The following is a 15,392-nucleotide window of genomic DNA, read 5'->3' on the forward strand; positions in this document are numbered from 1 at the left end:
ACAGTATGCTGAGTGCAGGAGAGTGCTCCATCCACTAGGTCTACTAAGCCAAGGCTAAAGTGTTTTAGATGTTGGTACCGATGTCGATGTAAATAATTACTAATCTGGGTATATTCTGAAACTGAATGATTGGAAAGATCAGTTGAAGGTGTTCTCTGTTTTACTTGGTACTTGGAAGTCTGAAAACAAAACCAACTCCAGTCAAAGCATCCTTTTCTAGAAATGCCGATGGTGATCTAAAGGGACCAATTTCACGTAATCCCTACTGCTCTTATAGAGTAAAAAATGTGTCTCGCAATAAAGCATCCTTTACTCACACTGCACAGGATACCCTTGTAAAAATGATTAGCCATCCAGTCCTGGATTGCAGCTAATAGTTACCTCAAAAAATTAGATGTTGTTTACCACAATGCCATCTGCTTTGTCACCAGTGCCCCTTGCAACACAAATCATTGTGAACTGTACATTCTGGTAAAAAAACAAGTATTCGACCCCTCTGCAAAACATGACTTAGTACTTAGTGGCAAAACCCTTGTTGGCAATCACAGAGGTCAGACATTTCTTGTATTTGGCCACCAGCTTTGCACACATCTCAGGAGGGATTCTGAACCAATCCTCTTTGCAGATCTTCTCCAAGTCATTAAGGTTTCGAGGCTGACGTTTGGCAACTCAACCTTCAGCTCCATCCACAGGTTTTCTATGTGATTAAGGTATGGAGACTGGCTAGGCCACTGCAGGACCTTAATGTGCTTCTTCTTGAGCCACTCCTTTGTTGCCTTGGCCATGTGTTTTGGGTCATTGTCATGCTGGAATACCCATCCACGACCCATTTTCAATGCCCTGGCTGAGGGAAGGTGGTTCTCGTCCAAGATTTGACGGTTCCTGGCCCGTTCATCGTCCCTTCAATGCGGTGAAGTTGTCCTGTCCTGTCCCCTCCATGTCCCCTCCAAAAACACCCCCAAAGCATAATGTTTCCACCTCCATGTTTGACGATGTGGATGGTGTTCTTGGGGTCATAGGCAGCATTCCTCCTCCTCCAAACACGGCGAGTTGAGTTGATGCCAAAGAGCTTGATTTTGGTCTCATCTGGCCACCACACTTTCACCCAGTTCTCCATTGAATCATTCAGATGTTCATTGGCAAACTTCAGACGGGCCTGTACATGTGCTTTCTTGATCAGGGGGACCTTACGGGTGCTGCAGGATTTCAGTCCTTCACGGCGTAGTGCATTACCAATTGTATTCTTGGTGACTATGGTCCCAGCTGCCTTGAGATAATTGACAAGATCCTCCCGTGTAGTTCTGGGCTGATTCCTCACCGTTCTCATGATCATTGCAACTCCACAAGGTGAGATCTTGCATGGAGCCCCAGACCAGGGGAGATTGACAGTTCTTTTGTGTTTCTTCCATTTGCGAATAATCACACCAACTGTTGTCACCTTCTCACCAAGCTGCTTGGCGATGGTCTTGTAGCCCATTCCAGCCTTGTGTAGGTCTACAATCTGGTCCCTGACATCCTTGGACATCTCTTTGGTCTTGGCCATGGAGGAGAGTTTGGAATCTGATTGATTGATTGATTGCTTCTGTGGAAAGGTGTCTTTTATACAGGTAACAAGCTGAGATTAGGAGCACTCCCTTTAGGAGGTTAGTGTTCCTAATCACAGCTCGTTAGCTGTATGAAAGACACTTGGGAGCCAGAAATCTTTCTGATTGAGAGGGGATCAAATACTTATTTCACACTTAACATTTTTGACATGCGTTTTTCTGGATTTCTTTGTTGTTATTCTGTCTCTCACTGTTCAAATAAACCTAACATTAAAATTATAAGCTGATTATTTCTTTGTCAGTGGGCAAATGTACAAAATCGCCAGGGGATCAAATACTTTTTCCCCTCACTGTATTTGTGTGTGGATTTATGGTTTGTGTGTGCGTGGGTGGGTGTATATGTTTATAACTTAACAATATAAAGGACAAACCTTTTCCTAAACTGTGGTTAAATCAGGAACATTTCAGTAATAGGACTTTGTTCCTGTCCCCATTTCGAAAAAGGCAATTTTTTGGTATTTTTGGCAAAAGTTACAAATCAGGGTAGGGTTAGAACGATGGGTAGGGATTACTGGTTAGCTTTAGGGCTAGCATTGGGGCTAGGTTAAATATAGATATTAGGCTATTGAGGTAAAGATTAAGAGAAAGTTTAGGGTTAGGATTAGTAAAAGTATGATTTTTTAAGGACAGTCAACTTTGGTGCCACTATTTAAAGTAAGTAAATGTGCGCCCGTGTGTGCCTGTGTGTGTGAGCGCGTGTGTGAGTGAGAGAGAGAGAGCGAGAGAAGGTAGATAGGAGAGTGCATTTATGCTCTAATTAATGTTCATCTCTAACCTTGCAGTGTCTGGGAGACCTCATTTGGCAGGTCATCCAGTTCTTGTAGACACTTCCAGAGGTTAGTAACAGTGGATTGACCCTTCAGCCTTTTAGCCTTCCAACACTCCAGTGCCTTAAATCTGAAACAAAATACAAAACAATGTTCACACTTTGGGTCACACTATTTGAAAGAATATATGAACACCAACAAATGAATAAAATAAAGAAAATATACAGTGATTACCAGTAGGGATGCACCGATAACACTTTTATTCAGACCGAGTACAAATATGAGTACTTACATTTGGGTACTTGCTGATACAGAGTACCGATGCCAAGTACTCAAAGCTGCACTAGGTAGCATTTTCTCAGTAAAGAAACCAAAGTTTTGTCCCTATAAACATGTTGTGGACAGGTTCTGGTGTTTCCATGATTCTCTTGTCTTGTTAGTTATTTTCACCTATATTGATACTATATTATTGTATCAATATAATTCACTAATGAAAGAAAAACAAACGTTGTTGTGCCATCAAATTAAATGGCTTTGTCAGTGTGAAGTTCGTCTTCAGTCTCGCTGGCAATTGCTCAATTCTTATGACTTTTCCAAGTAGTAAGATACTAGTAGGCTTATTTCAGTAGGATTCACAGATTTTTTCATGTCTCTGAGATTTTATTTCACTTCTCCAGTGTTGGAGTTAGCTGTTGTTGTGGTTCTGCAATGTTATCATTTGCATACCCATTGAACTCTGTGCCGTGTTGCATCTAACGATGTTTGATCCAAGTGCTTGTGTTAAATAATTTTTCCTTTCCTCTTGACAATTAGCTGACCTTGCGCTCTACTTGTGTCATTGCTGACATCCGTAGTTCCGCTCTACCTATCTGAGTTCTATAATCTATTGCCTGCTTACGCGTCCAGGGGCGACACAACCATCAAGTTTCACTAAACAAGAGTTTCACTAAACAAGAAATGTTCATGCAATTGCTGGACAGTAACATCTCTACTGTACCTCTGCATAGTGACATCTTCCTCGTTGGCCTGTATATCCTCTAGTTGTTTAAGGGTCAGGTCAAGGCAGCAGATCGCTACCTGTTTCCACTCCCTCCCCAACCTCTTAGCCACCTGCATTAGCTGCTTGGATGACAAGTCTGGGATCAGCCCTGTCCGTGTGCCATCTGGAAAGACAAAGGTCTTTCATTTAGGACAACATCAACAGCAACTCACCAGGAATCTCAACACAGTGATAACAGCAAATTATAAAATTCAAACCATCACCTGACTCATCAACCCATCGAGGTCTCTTTTTGGCAATCTCTTCCTCTGATGTGCTGCTGGTGCTTCTTTTCCTGCCTACAGAAGGGAGAATATTAGGGGCAATTCAAAGCTAATTTGTGATCATTGCATGAACACTGTTAGTGCAAAGATAATATCCCGAACAGTGGTTTTCCACACAAGTATCTGGTATTGAAGCATATCTACCACCACGGACAGACAAAGGGAGACCGTGAAGGGTGTGCCCTGGTTGAACGATGGGAAACTGTACAGTAGAGTAACTGTAGCCTGGCAGAAATGACTGTCATAGCAACATATACCCGTTAAAAAACAAAACATCTGTATCTTCAAAATGAGGCCCTGGTAGCAGAGCTTGTGGCCAAATCAAAGCCACGCACCACTGCTGAATCCCTAATCATTCCTGCTTGTAAACAACTTGTAGGTGTGTCGTTTGAAGAGGATCTAGTGAAGCAGGTCACCAAACACAATTAAAACAATTGATGACAAGCCTGAAATGTTAAAAATATTTTTTATGCTATCAACTTGAACTTTGCAAATTACATTTTTCAATGTGAAATTGGTTGATATATTTAATCTTTCTCCCCTCCCATTTGTTGTGTATGATGTGTCCCTTTGTAATGAAAAAGGCATTGCGTTCTATTTTCTGGGGTGTCTTTATTCTGCCAAACAAAAAAAATTGCAAAACATTCCATCAAATTGAATTAGTCAGGTATTGGACAAATTCAGGTGGCTCCCTCTCCATGCTATTCTGTTTATCGAAAAATTTGGTTTGGTGGAATGATTGCACCCCTGCACTGAGTTGCATAGACCTATATATGTCCTTGAATCAGGCCTAGAGTCTTGCACATTTATTAAATGAACAGACTGTTTTTTGTTATGCACTTTGCTTGGGCCAGCTGTATGGAATCCCAGAAATGACAAATGTTGGTAAAAGGTTATTTGGTTAGTTAAATAATTTAATTTAAATATTTAACTCATCAGATTCATTTTAGTGACATTTGTCATTCCTGGGATTCAATAAATTTTTACAACATGAAATGGGTTTATGTTATGACATTTTTTTGATTTTATTTCCTTGGAATTTTGCATTTTTAATATTAAACTGGTTACATTAACTGATGTTGAATATGTTTTTATTTTTTCTTTGCACTTTGTTTTAATACCTTTTTAGTGTCTGTTCTTCCTACACACAATCAGTTGTAGTAAGTGATTAAGTAGGCCTGTCTGCCTAATTTTAACCACAGCACTAAAGGCCACTCCATTAATTCGTTAATTTAAAATTGTACCTATTTTTCTGCATTATCTGCATTAACGTGTTACTATCTACAATGAAAAAGACAATACCCCATAGTACTGATGGGAAATTGGCATGAGAAACTTAACACAACACAGATGTGCTGACTAACTCTGAAAGAAGGACCATAGACAGGACGTGTTGCCTGTTACTGATGAGCCCCACACATCCTGTCCATACATTCTGTCCATTCCTCCTGCTAGGAGTTGCCCATGTGACTGACATAGGCTATATGGATAGGTCCATTGACCATAGGTTGGAACATATCATACAAGGGTCTGTTGTAGGATAAACCTTTCTTATTGGAGGGTATTGGAATGTGTAATGGTTGGTAATGACCACTGGTCACCTCCTATGTATTCTGGCATAAAAACAGTGTTGCCTCTGTAATTTTGGAGAGAGAGAAATGAGAAATGGAAGGAAAACATCATAGACTCATGCTGAATAAAGATGGCTCTCCCCTGACTTCTGGTTGCATTTATTTTGTTCATGGATCAAACTTGGACAGAATCTAACAGTACATTAGCTTTTTTTCAGCCATTATTAAGTCTAAAATTTGTTGGTGCCTCAAAAACCTATGCCTCATGCAAGTGTGCCATGTCATTAAACGTGTTTAGAACATACTCAGGAATAAAGTGAATTATTGCGGCTGAAACGGGGGAGAAGAAGAAAAAAAACATACTATCAATCCGTGTCCTTGACTTTTCAACTGCATTGTCCACACAGTCCCCTGAGGTGGAAGAACACAAGTTACTCTCAACCACAATCACCCTCACTACAACCAACCGTAACCTCACTACAACAAACCTCAACATGATGACAACCACCCTCACTACAACCACCCTCATCCTCACTACAACCACCCTCATCCTCACTATAACCAACCGTAACCTCACTACAACCACCCTCAACCTCACTACAACCAACCGTAACCTCACTACAACCAACCTCAACCACCCTCACTGCAACCACCCGGACTACAACCACCCTCAACCCGGTGTGCCCGTACCCTCTCTGATGGTGGCTGACCACACAGTATGGTCAGTCTCTGTCTCCACAAGGGAAAGCTTGAAGGGAGGGGGTTGCTCAAAGAATGCCTCAAAGTATCCCTTTAATTTAGTCACAGCCAGCGTGAATGGCAAGTCCTGCAAGAAACCATGTGAAATCATAAGAACACACACATGGTACATACAGTATCTCACAAAAGTTAGTACACCCCTCAAATTTTGTAAATCTTTTCATGTGTATCTTTTCATGTGACAACACTGAAGAAATAAGACTTTGCTACATTGTAAAGCAGAGAGTGTACAGCTTGTATAACAGTGTAAATTTGCTTTTCCTTCAAAATACCTCAACAGCCAGCCATTAATGTCTAAACCGCTGGCAACAAAACTGAGTACACCCCTAAGTGAAAATGTCCAAATTGATCCTAAAGTGTCAATATTTTGTGTGGCCACCATTATTTTCCAGCACTGCCTTAACCCTCTTGGGCATGGCGTTCACCAGAGCTTCACAGGTTGCCACTGGAGTCCTGGAGAACTTTTGTTGCCAGCGGTTTAGACTGTGTTATGGCTGTGTGTTGTGTTATTTTGAGGGGACAGGAAATTTACACTGTTATACAAGCTGTACACTCACTACTTTACATTGTTGCAGAGTGTCATTTCTTCAGTGTTGTCACATGAACAGATAAATCAAAAATGTACAAACATTTGAGATAGTCTACATTAACTACCTGGGTCATTGCTCTATAGGTTATGCAGTACATTTACACTTGACGCCTTTAACAAACTCTCGTATCCATTATTATTTGAATGAGCAACAACAGGTGAATGAGTCCTCACCGCAGGGCTGATGTCTCCCTCTGGTTCACTCATGAGGCGGTACCTCCTCTCATCCAGCTTACAGGTGGGCGGCTTCTCTACCTTCAGGTAACGCTTTTTGGAACAACGAACCTCCTTCCCAATATCCTGCAACAATTAGAGAGGTAAATGAAGAGAATGAAGGAATGACAAAAATGGGGAAAAGAAGGAAGGCAAGTGAGTGGACTGGTTGCAAAAACAAAAGGCATGTTTTCAAGTGAAGAAAACACAGCAATAATTTTGTTTTTATTTAACAAAAATAAAGAGCCATTAAAATGAGCTGATCATATTTTATAATATGTACAGTGGAAGTCATCCCATGTTCTCTACCTGCCAATATCTTTACAACTTTAATTCAACGTTAAAGTTACAAAATTAATTAAAATTTATTGCCCTGAATGAAGAGATTGATCCCATTTCATCTTTGACCTCACCATCATGCAAATGTTAACAAGATGGTGCCCAAGCATTGCAGTAAGCATCATTTAAATTTTTCAAGACCGGACAATATCTATTCCAGCTTGGACTTCAAGGAATCCACACTTCCTTTTCAATGATATTGCTCAACTTTAACTAGCGATGTCAACTGCACGGCACACAATCTGATAATATGGAACACTTCACAAATTTAAAACATAACTTGAGAATGGGTTGTAAAGCAGGTCTATATGTGTTGGTTTCTATTTTTCTGTCTTCAGTTCAAGCAATATTTATCTGATGAAAGAATACTTAAATTAACCAAAACCCTGTTTGAAATACGCAAATGGGTGGGCCACTGGCCCTAACAGAAAATGTAAATAAATGAAATTATTATGACTTTTGAAAATGTTTGGGGACAGCTAAAATCTCATTTGATTGACGCTTCTCATTCAATTTGTAAGGCTTGAGAGGATCTAAAAAGAAGAATGGGAGAAATGGCCCAAATCCACATGCTGAAAGCTAGTAAAAGCTGTGATTGCTGCCAAAGTAATATTTTTGGTTTGAATACAATATTTCATTTGGAATAAAAGATCATTTGGTGTTCCACACAAAGCTTAGTAGTTATTTATTACATTTACTACAGATAACAACAGTCCAGGGTAATGCTAAAGACAACACTTTCACTTTCCCTCTTTGGAGCTGTACTCTAGGGGTAATTGTTTGATTCAGGTTTTCTGAATTCTTTAAATGTTCATAATGGTATCACTTTTTTTTTTTTAAATACAATGTTTATGATAGAATATGCATGGGAGATTGACAAGACTGTTACATAGAGATCTTACTGAATTTGTCTCCTGCATGAACTAACAGGTGAAGCTATTCAAATAAAATGAATTACAAGGAGCTTTTTAGGTTATGAACATGTTATAAAACGCTATAAATTTCTACTTGTATAGTTACAAAAAATTAACTTATGTAATTTATGAGACATAAAAAACTATGCGTGCTAACCTGCGAGTGGGACACTGATCTACGTCGCTGTACTAGTGTCACCAGATGTGTGAATCCTCATCTCAATATACAGAGAATGTCTAGCATCCAGGGATACAAAATTTGCTCAGTGCTGTCTGACGTGAATGGGTGGATGTTGGACATGGCTGCCTTATCATTTTGGAATGCAGCGGATCCTTGTGGTAAGTTGAGCGCCTGCAAACTCAACTGCGGAGATACAATGGGAAATGCATTCTCATCAGTGTGTGTGACAGCAATAACCTCCTGGTTCAGTAAGCCTGTGCGATAAGAATGACAACAAAACGCGCTTGACCCAAACCCTAACCCTCAACATGCTTTTGAACGTTCACCATCCCAAACGTGCTGTGAACTTGACATTTCAACATAGGGAGAGGAGAAAATTAAGTTAGACTATTTCATAAAATATCTCTGCACATATTCTTGACAATATCAATATACTCAGGTCTCCAACAATATGCAGAATCTTTCTCATGTAACCAACTGCAGGCCCAGTTTGATATTGTTGCGTCATTCTCATCAGACCAGTCCGAAGGGAGACAATTAAGCCTAACGCCACTCTGTATCTCCTTGGGACTCACCCTTCAATTGGTCTAACAAGACACAAGAGGTGATCGCCAAGAGCTACCTCTGTTGTTGTTTAAGCCTCTCTAGTTGTTTTCAAGGGAATTGAGACATACAGCAGACAAATTATATGTAATCTAATCGACTGCTGGTCAGTGCAGTAAACATGTTTTGCTTGCTAAACTGACAGGCCTGAGGATAATGTAACTTTTCTTGGCATCACAATGTTTATTTGTTTTTTTAAGTGGAATACACTTATACGTTTGTTATATCACAATATTGCTAAATGGTAATAATGTTTTACCTTCCCTTGAATAAATAACCATATATAAATACTGTGGCTCTCAAAAGTATTCAACCTTCTTGGAGTTTTTCACATATTATTGTTTTACAATGTGAAATAAAAAACGATGTAATCAATTTAACAGAAGAAGTCCATAATGTCGTAGTGAAAAATTAAATCCACAAATTGTTCTAAATTTATTTAAAATATAAAACAGAAAATAATTGCAGGAACATTAAACCCCTTTAAGGAATATTTGGTAAGGACATTGATTTATTGGAATATTTGGTAAGGACATTGATCTATTTTAATATTTGGTAAGGTCACTGATCTATTTTAATATTTGGTAAGGACAATAATTTAGTTGAATATTTCGTAAGGACTTCTATCTATTTGAATATTTCATAAGGACATCGATCTATTTGAATATTTCGTAAGGACATTGATCTATTTGAATATTTCATAAGGACATTGATCTATTTGCTTTTAAGCAACTCCAGCATGGCTTTGGCTGTATGTTTGCTGTCATTGTCCAGTTGGAAGATAAATCTTTTCCTGAGCTCTGGGTCTCATGCAGACTTCCTTCTAGGATTTCTCTGTACTTTGCTGCATCCATTTGCCTTCTATTTTCACAAGATTTCCTGTCACTGAGGCAGAGAAGCATCCCCCCATAGCATGATCCTAGCTTGACGGTTGGAATAGTGTTCTCAGAATGGTAATTGGTGTTAAGCTTGCCCCTAACATCACACTTAGTGTTGAGGCCGAAAAGCTCTATTTTGGTCTCATCAAACCCCAAAATCTTCTTCAACTGAGTGCCAGAGCCATCAACATCCTTTTCGGCAAACTGTAGACATAATTTGATGTACGTTTTCTTTTTTGTCACTCTCCCATTAAGGCCACTTTAGTAAAGCACCTGGGCTATTGTAGCAGTATTCATAGTGTCTCCCAGCTCAGCCATGAGTAGTGATGGGCGATATGGCAGAAATATCACACCACAAAATTTTCAGGCCGGATCACAATACACAATTATCACGATGTTGGTTTTACATGAAAAAATTAGGGCTGTCAAAGTTAACACGTGCTATTAATTGAAAATCGCCATTAACAAAATTTTTTTTTTGGAGTCTCGGCACCATCCAGTAAGAGCTTGACTTTAGCGAGAGCTGACAGGATCGCGCTATCACGCATTTATTGTTTACCAGTAACTTTATTGGCAGTTGACTTGACCTGAGCAATTCACAGGCATTTTTTTCAATATATAGTGGGGCAAAAAAGTAAGTCACCAATTTCATGTTCTCCCACTTAAAAAGATGAGAGAGGCCTGTAATTTTCATCATAGGTACACTTCAACTATGAGAGACAAAATTAGAAAAAAAATCCAGAAAATCACATTGTAGGATTTATTATGAATTTATTGGTAAATTATGGTGGAAAATAAGTATTTGGTCAATAACAAAAGTTAATCTCAATACTTTATTATATACCCTTTGTTGGCAATGACAGAGATCAAACGTTTTCTGTAAGTCTTCACAATGTTTTCACACACTGTTGCTGGTATTTTGGTCCATTCCTCCTCTAGAGCAGTGATGTTTTGGGGCTGTCGCTGGGCAACACAGACTTTCAACTCCCTCCAAACATTTTCTATGGGGTTGAGATCTGGTGACTGGCTAGGCCACTCTAGGACCTTGAAATGCTTCTTACGAAGCCACTCCTTCGTTGCCCGGGCGGTGCGTTTGGGATCATTGTCATGCTGAAAGACCCAGCCACGTTTCATCTTCAATGCACTTGCTGATGGAAAGAGGTTTTCACTCAAAATTACAGGCCTCTCATCTTTTTAAGTGGGAGAACTTGCCCAATTTGTGGAGGACTAAATACTTTTTTGCCCCACTGTATCATTGGAGAATTTCATTCATGTCGTGAATCATGTTTACTACACATGCGTTTGTGCAATGGACGTGAGGAAATGGGAATATGGGAATAGTGAGACTGGGAATATCCACATCCCAGTCTCACTAAAAAAAAAACATCTAACGACTATGCTAGCCATCCTTCCCCAAATTCGAATATACCACTTTCGTAGACACTATTGAAATTTTTATGCTAAACTAAAAAAAAATCAACAAATTTCCAAAAAACTAAAAGCCGAGGAATGGTAGCCCATTCTCCCCCGAGTCAGAATATAGCACTTATGTTGTCATGGCACACTTTTTCTAGACAATATAAAAAATTTAACGTCCTAACCATATTAAAAACACTTTTTTGAAAAAAAATAAATAAAAAACATCTTTAATTTACAGGTGCTGGTCATATAATTAGAATATCATCAAAAAGTTGATTTATATTAGTAATTCCATTCAAAAACATGTGTTTCAGCTGTCACATTCCTTGTGTCAAGCCACTCTTGAACAAGACACAGCATCAGAAGTGTCTCGCCTGGGCTAAAGACAAAAAGGACTGGACTGCTGCTGAGTGGTCCAAAGTTATGTTCTCTGATGAAAGTACATTTTGCATTTCCTTTGGAAATCAAGGTCACAGAGTCTGGAGGAAGAGAGGAGAGGCACAGAATCCACGTTGCTTGAAGTCCAGTGTAAAGTTTCCACATTCAGTGATGGTTTGGGGTGCCATGTCATCTGCTGGTGTTGATCCACTATGTTTTCTGAGGTCCAAGGTCAACGCAGCCGTCTACCAGGAAGTTTTAGAGCACTTCATGCTTCCTGCTGCTGACCAAAGATGCAGATTTCATTTTCCAACAGGACTTGGCACCTGCACACAGTGACAAAGCTACCAGTACCTGGTTTAAGGACCATGGTATCCCTGTTCTTAATTGGCCAGCAAACTTGCCTGACCTTAACCCTATAGAAAATCTATGGGGTATTGTGAAGAGGAAGATGCGATACGCCAGACCCAACAATGCAGAAGAGCTGAAGGCCACTATCAGAGCAACCTGGGCTCTCATAACACCTGAGCAGTGCCACAGACTCCATGCCATGCCGCATTGCTGCAGCAATTCAGGCAAAAGGAGTCCCAACTAAGTATTGAGTGCTGTACATGCTCATACTTTTCATGTTCATACTTTTCAGTTGGCCAACATTTCTAAAAATCCTTTTTTTGTATTGGTCTTAAGTAATATTCTAAATTTGGGATTTTCATTAGTTGTCAGTTATAATCATCACAATTAAAAGAAATAAACATTTGAAATATATCAGTCTGTGTGCAATGAATGAATATAATATACAAGTTTCACTTTTTGAATGGAATTACTGACATAAATCAACTTTTTGATGATATTCTAATTATATGACCAGCACCTGCATACATTGAAAAGTCTGGATTGTAGCCACCCTTCACCTGATCAAGAACCCATACTTTTCATTGTCCTGAATTAGTTGGTTTTGATGGGCGAATATGAATGTCCACTGAATGTCCATTATAAAAGTAACTTTACCAGGCTTATGTACTGTGATTGGTCAAAACAGACGAGCCATCGAATATTATTGGTCAAAAAGACGACACCCGTACCGTACCACACCGAGGGGGGAGAAGAAGTGACACAGATGCATTATAATGTGAGGACAAGCGAAAATCTAAGCGGGAAGAGTTACAAAGATGACAAGCAAACAATTGATACTATGAATTTAAATGGACAAATTGAGCACTGGCCCAGTGAATGTCTTTGTCTACTGGCCTGACGTCAGGTCTTACTGGCCCTGGGCCAGTGGGCCATCGTTAATGTTTTGTGTGGAGTAAATATGGACAAAAACAAAATGTTTTGGAATCTCATTACTAATGGTCTTGTTGACATGATATCATTATAAGAACAGTATCTCTAGAGTAAGCAGTCAACATGACTGTCACTCATACATCTCACATGTTGCTATGGAAGTTCAGACACAAACAGCCTTATAAAGGAGATGCACGGAGCGTAGAGAACTGTCATATACTGTAGTATGATCAGACCTGCTCAGGCGCAGTCTGCACTAACCTGCAAAATAGAGACCATACAAAATGAACTATGGAAACAAAAGTCTTCAAGGCGAACTGGAATTACATTTTGTACCATGTTTTCATCAATCATCAATATCACAAATGACAATCAATGATCTTCAATGATAAATTACAATAACCATCTAACTCACTTGGTTCAATATTTTTAAAGGACTATATTTTTCTGCATTGTAGGTTGGTGTTGAAGCTGTGGTATTTTCTTGTCCTAAAATCAATATCTGAATCCAAAGACACTGTTTGAAGAACTATCATTGTGAGGCTGACAGTGCTGCTGTAGAAGGACTTATTGTCAGAAATTATTATTGACCAACCTACAAAACTTGGATAAGCTGAACCTTCTCAGTTCCTGTGAATACTAGCTGGGTGTGCCTGCTGTCAATGACAGTAGAGTTTAACTCCACCGAGGAGATATTGTTTGTGCTGCATGGACTGAACATGACACAGAAAAACAAACACATCTACTTTTCATTTTCTCTCATTCTATACCTCTTCACCATTTTTGTGAATCTGACACTGATCTTTACCATTTCTCTGGAGAAAATGTTGCACAATCCCATGTATTTATTCATCTGTAATCTGTGTATTAATGGTATCTATGGTGCCTCAACGTTCTACCCAAGGTTACTTTATGACCTTTTATTTGACTCTCATCTGATAACATACAGTTGGTGCATAACACAAGCATTTGGCATCTACTCCTATGCTTTCTGTGAATTCACCAACTTGACAGTGATGGCATATGACAGGTATGTTGCCATCTGTAAGCCGTTACACTACCACTCTATCATGACTATTCAAAAAGTGAGGACACTGATTCTTCTATCGTGGCTTTTCTCATGGCTGGAATGTAGCATTGGGCTAGTACTAACGGTTAGGTTACCCCTCTGTGGCACTGACATTGATAAACTCTACTGTTTAAACTGGGCAGTTGTGAAGCTCTCATGCATTGACACTACTCCAAATAACCTCTATGGTTTCTTTCTCGTATTTTGTCAAGTCTCTCAAATAATGCTGATCCTAATTTCCTATGTGAACATCATCAAGCTGTGTTTGCGTTCCCATGTGGGGAAAAAAAGGTTTATGCAAACCTGTCTTCCTCACCTGATCACCGTAATTAACTTCACCATATCCATCGTATTCGATTCGATGTACGCTCGCTACGGCAGCAACACCAGCCTGCTGGCCCTGAGGAATATCATGTCAGTGGAGTACCTAGTGGTGCCTCCTCTGTTAAACCCCATCATATATGGGATGACACTCACTCAGATTCGGAATAGAGTTGGACAGATATTCAGCCACAAAGTTGCTGCTTTAAAATAAAATAAAACTTGTTTTGTTTTTCTAAAGCATATTTTCCCCATGATTTATTCTCCCACTGTTTTTTTTCTTAGCTTTGCACAAGCTACTGGAGCGGTTAATCTCTGTTCTCTTGTTAACATGAGTTGCTTGACAGCATAAGTTATCCACCAATATAATTCCCTCTGCTAATGCATGCTAACCTTTAAAAATCCATATTTGAAGATTTCTGGGTTTGTTATTTTATGTTTAATGTATTTTATGTATGTTTTGTGTACATTTGCTGAAATTGAATTATCTTCCTTGCTGCATACTCATTAGTGTACAGCAGCCTTGAGTCTAAAAAACTTGAGAATAATGAGAATAGTACATTTTGCAAATAGTTGCTTAATGTTATACTGTGTGTAATGCAGTTTATTGTACATTTGGTGCCTTTTCAGGGGAACACAGCCTAATCCTTCACCAAAATAAGTTTAAGATAAAGTCCTGATGAAGGGTACAGCAGCTAGGCCTATACATTGTTTTAACAACTTAAAGCGGATTTGTATTGATAATATGGGTAGCTTGTATTGAAGCATTTGTGGAATTTGTTCTGTATGATGCTTGTTTTTAGGAGGTTACAGTAGCCATCTAATATTTTATAACATTGTATGAAACACTTGACACACTTCATGCTTATTAAAAGTAATTAATTCTGTGGAATTAGTGGAGTTGTCGTGGTTTCCTTCCCCAATGTGAGTTGTATTTTGGAGAGCCTTATACAGATTAGGAGAAGGTAAGCAAGATAATCGCTCTTTTAACTGGGCTTGCCCTCGAATGGGAAACGGCGCTATGGGATGGCAGGTCTGGGGAATTGAGGTCTTTTCCTGGTTTCATCGCTCAGTTCCGAGCCATGTTTGACCATCCCGTAGAAGGGCAGGCGGCTAATGTGCCTTAGGCTGGAAACGGGCATGGCCTCAGAGTACACTGTCGTGCCGGACGGTGGCGGCT

General features: G+C 39.4%; 2 protein-coding genes across 2 annotated transcripts in view; one reads left to right on the forward strand and one right to left on the reverse strand.

The window, feature by feature from the left end:
- si:dkeyp-97b10.3 overlaps positions 1-15,392 on the reverse strand; it is a 44,783-nt gene that overhangs the window by 2,006 nt on the left and 27,385 nt on the right. Inside the window, exons 11-16 of the mRNA XM_013140674.3 lie at positions 6,788-6,913; positions 5,956-6,091; positions 5,629-5,676; positions 3,635-3,709; positions 3,369-3,534; positions 2,380-2,501 (exon numbers count right to left, since the gene is read on the reverse strand). Of these exons, the coding sequence (XP_012996128.1) occupies positions 2,380-2,501; positions 3,369-3,534; positions 3,635-3,709; positions 5,629-5,676; positions 5,956-6,091; positions 6,788-6,913 (673 nt within the window). The remainder of the gene's footprint in view (positions 1-2,379; positions 2,502-3,368; positions 3,535-3,634; positions 3,710-5,628; positions 5,677-5,955; positions 6,092-6,787; positions 6,914-15,392) is intronic.
- Positions 12,410-15,370, forward strand: LOC114839415 (olfactory receptor 142). The gene has a single exon (XM_029120280.2). The coding sequence runs from the start codon at positions 13,485-13,487 to the stop codon at positions 14,424-14,426; it is 942 nt and encodes a 313-aa protein (XP_028976113.1). The 5' UTR covers positions 12,410-13,484; the 3' UTR covers positions 14,427-15,370.

The sequence above is a fragment of the Esox lucius genome, chromosome 1 (genome assembly GCF_011004845.1).
Source record: "Esox lucius isolate fEsoLuc1 chromosome 1, fEsoLuc1.pri, whole genome shotgun sequence".
In the NCBI taxonomy this organism is placed as follows: domain Eukaryota; kingdom Metazoa; phylum Chordata; class Actinopteri; order Esociformes; family Esocidae; genus Esox; species Esox lucius.

What these genes read in the sequence shown, in the direction of transcription:
- LOC114839415 (XM_029120280.2), top strand. Translation starts at nt 13,485, where the DNA reads ATGACAGTAGAGTTTAACTCCACCGAGGAGATATTGTTTGTGCTGCAT.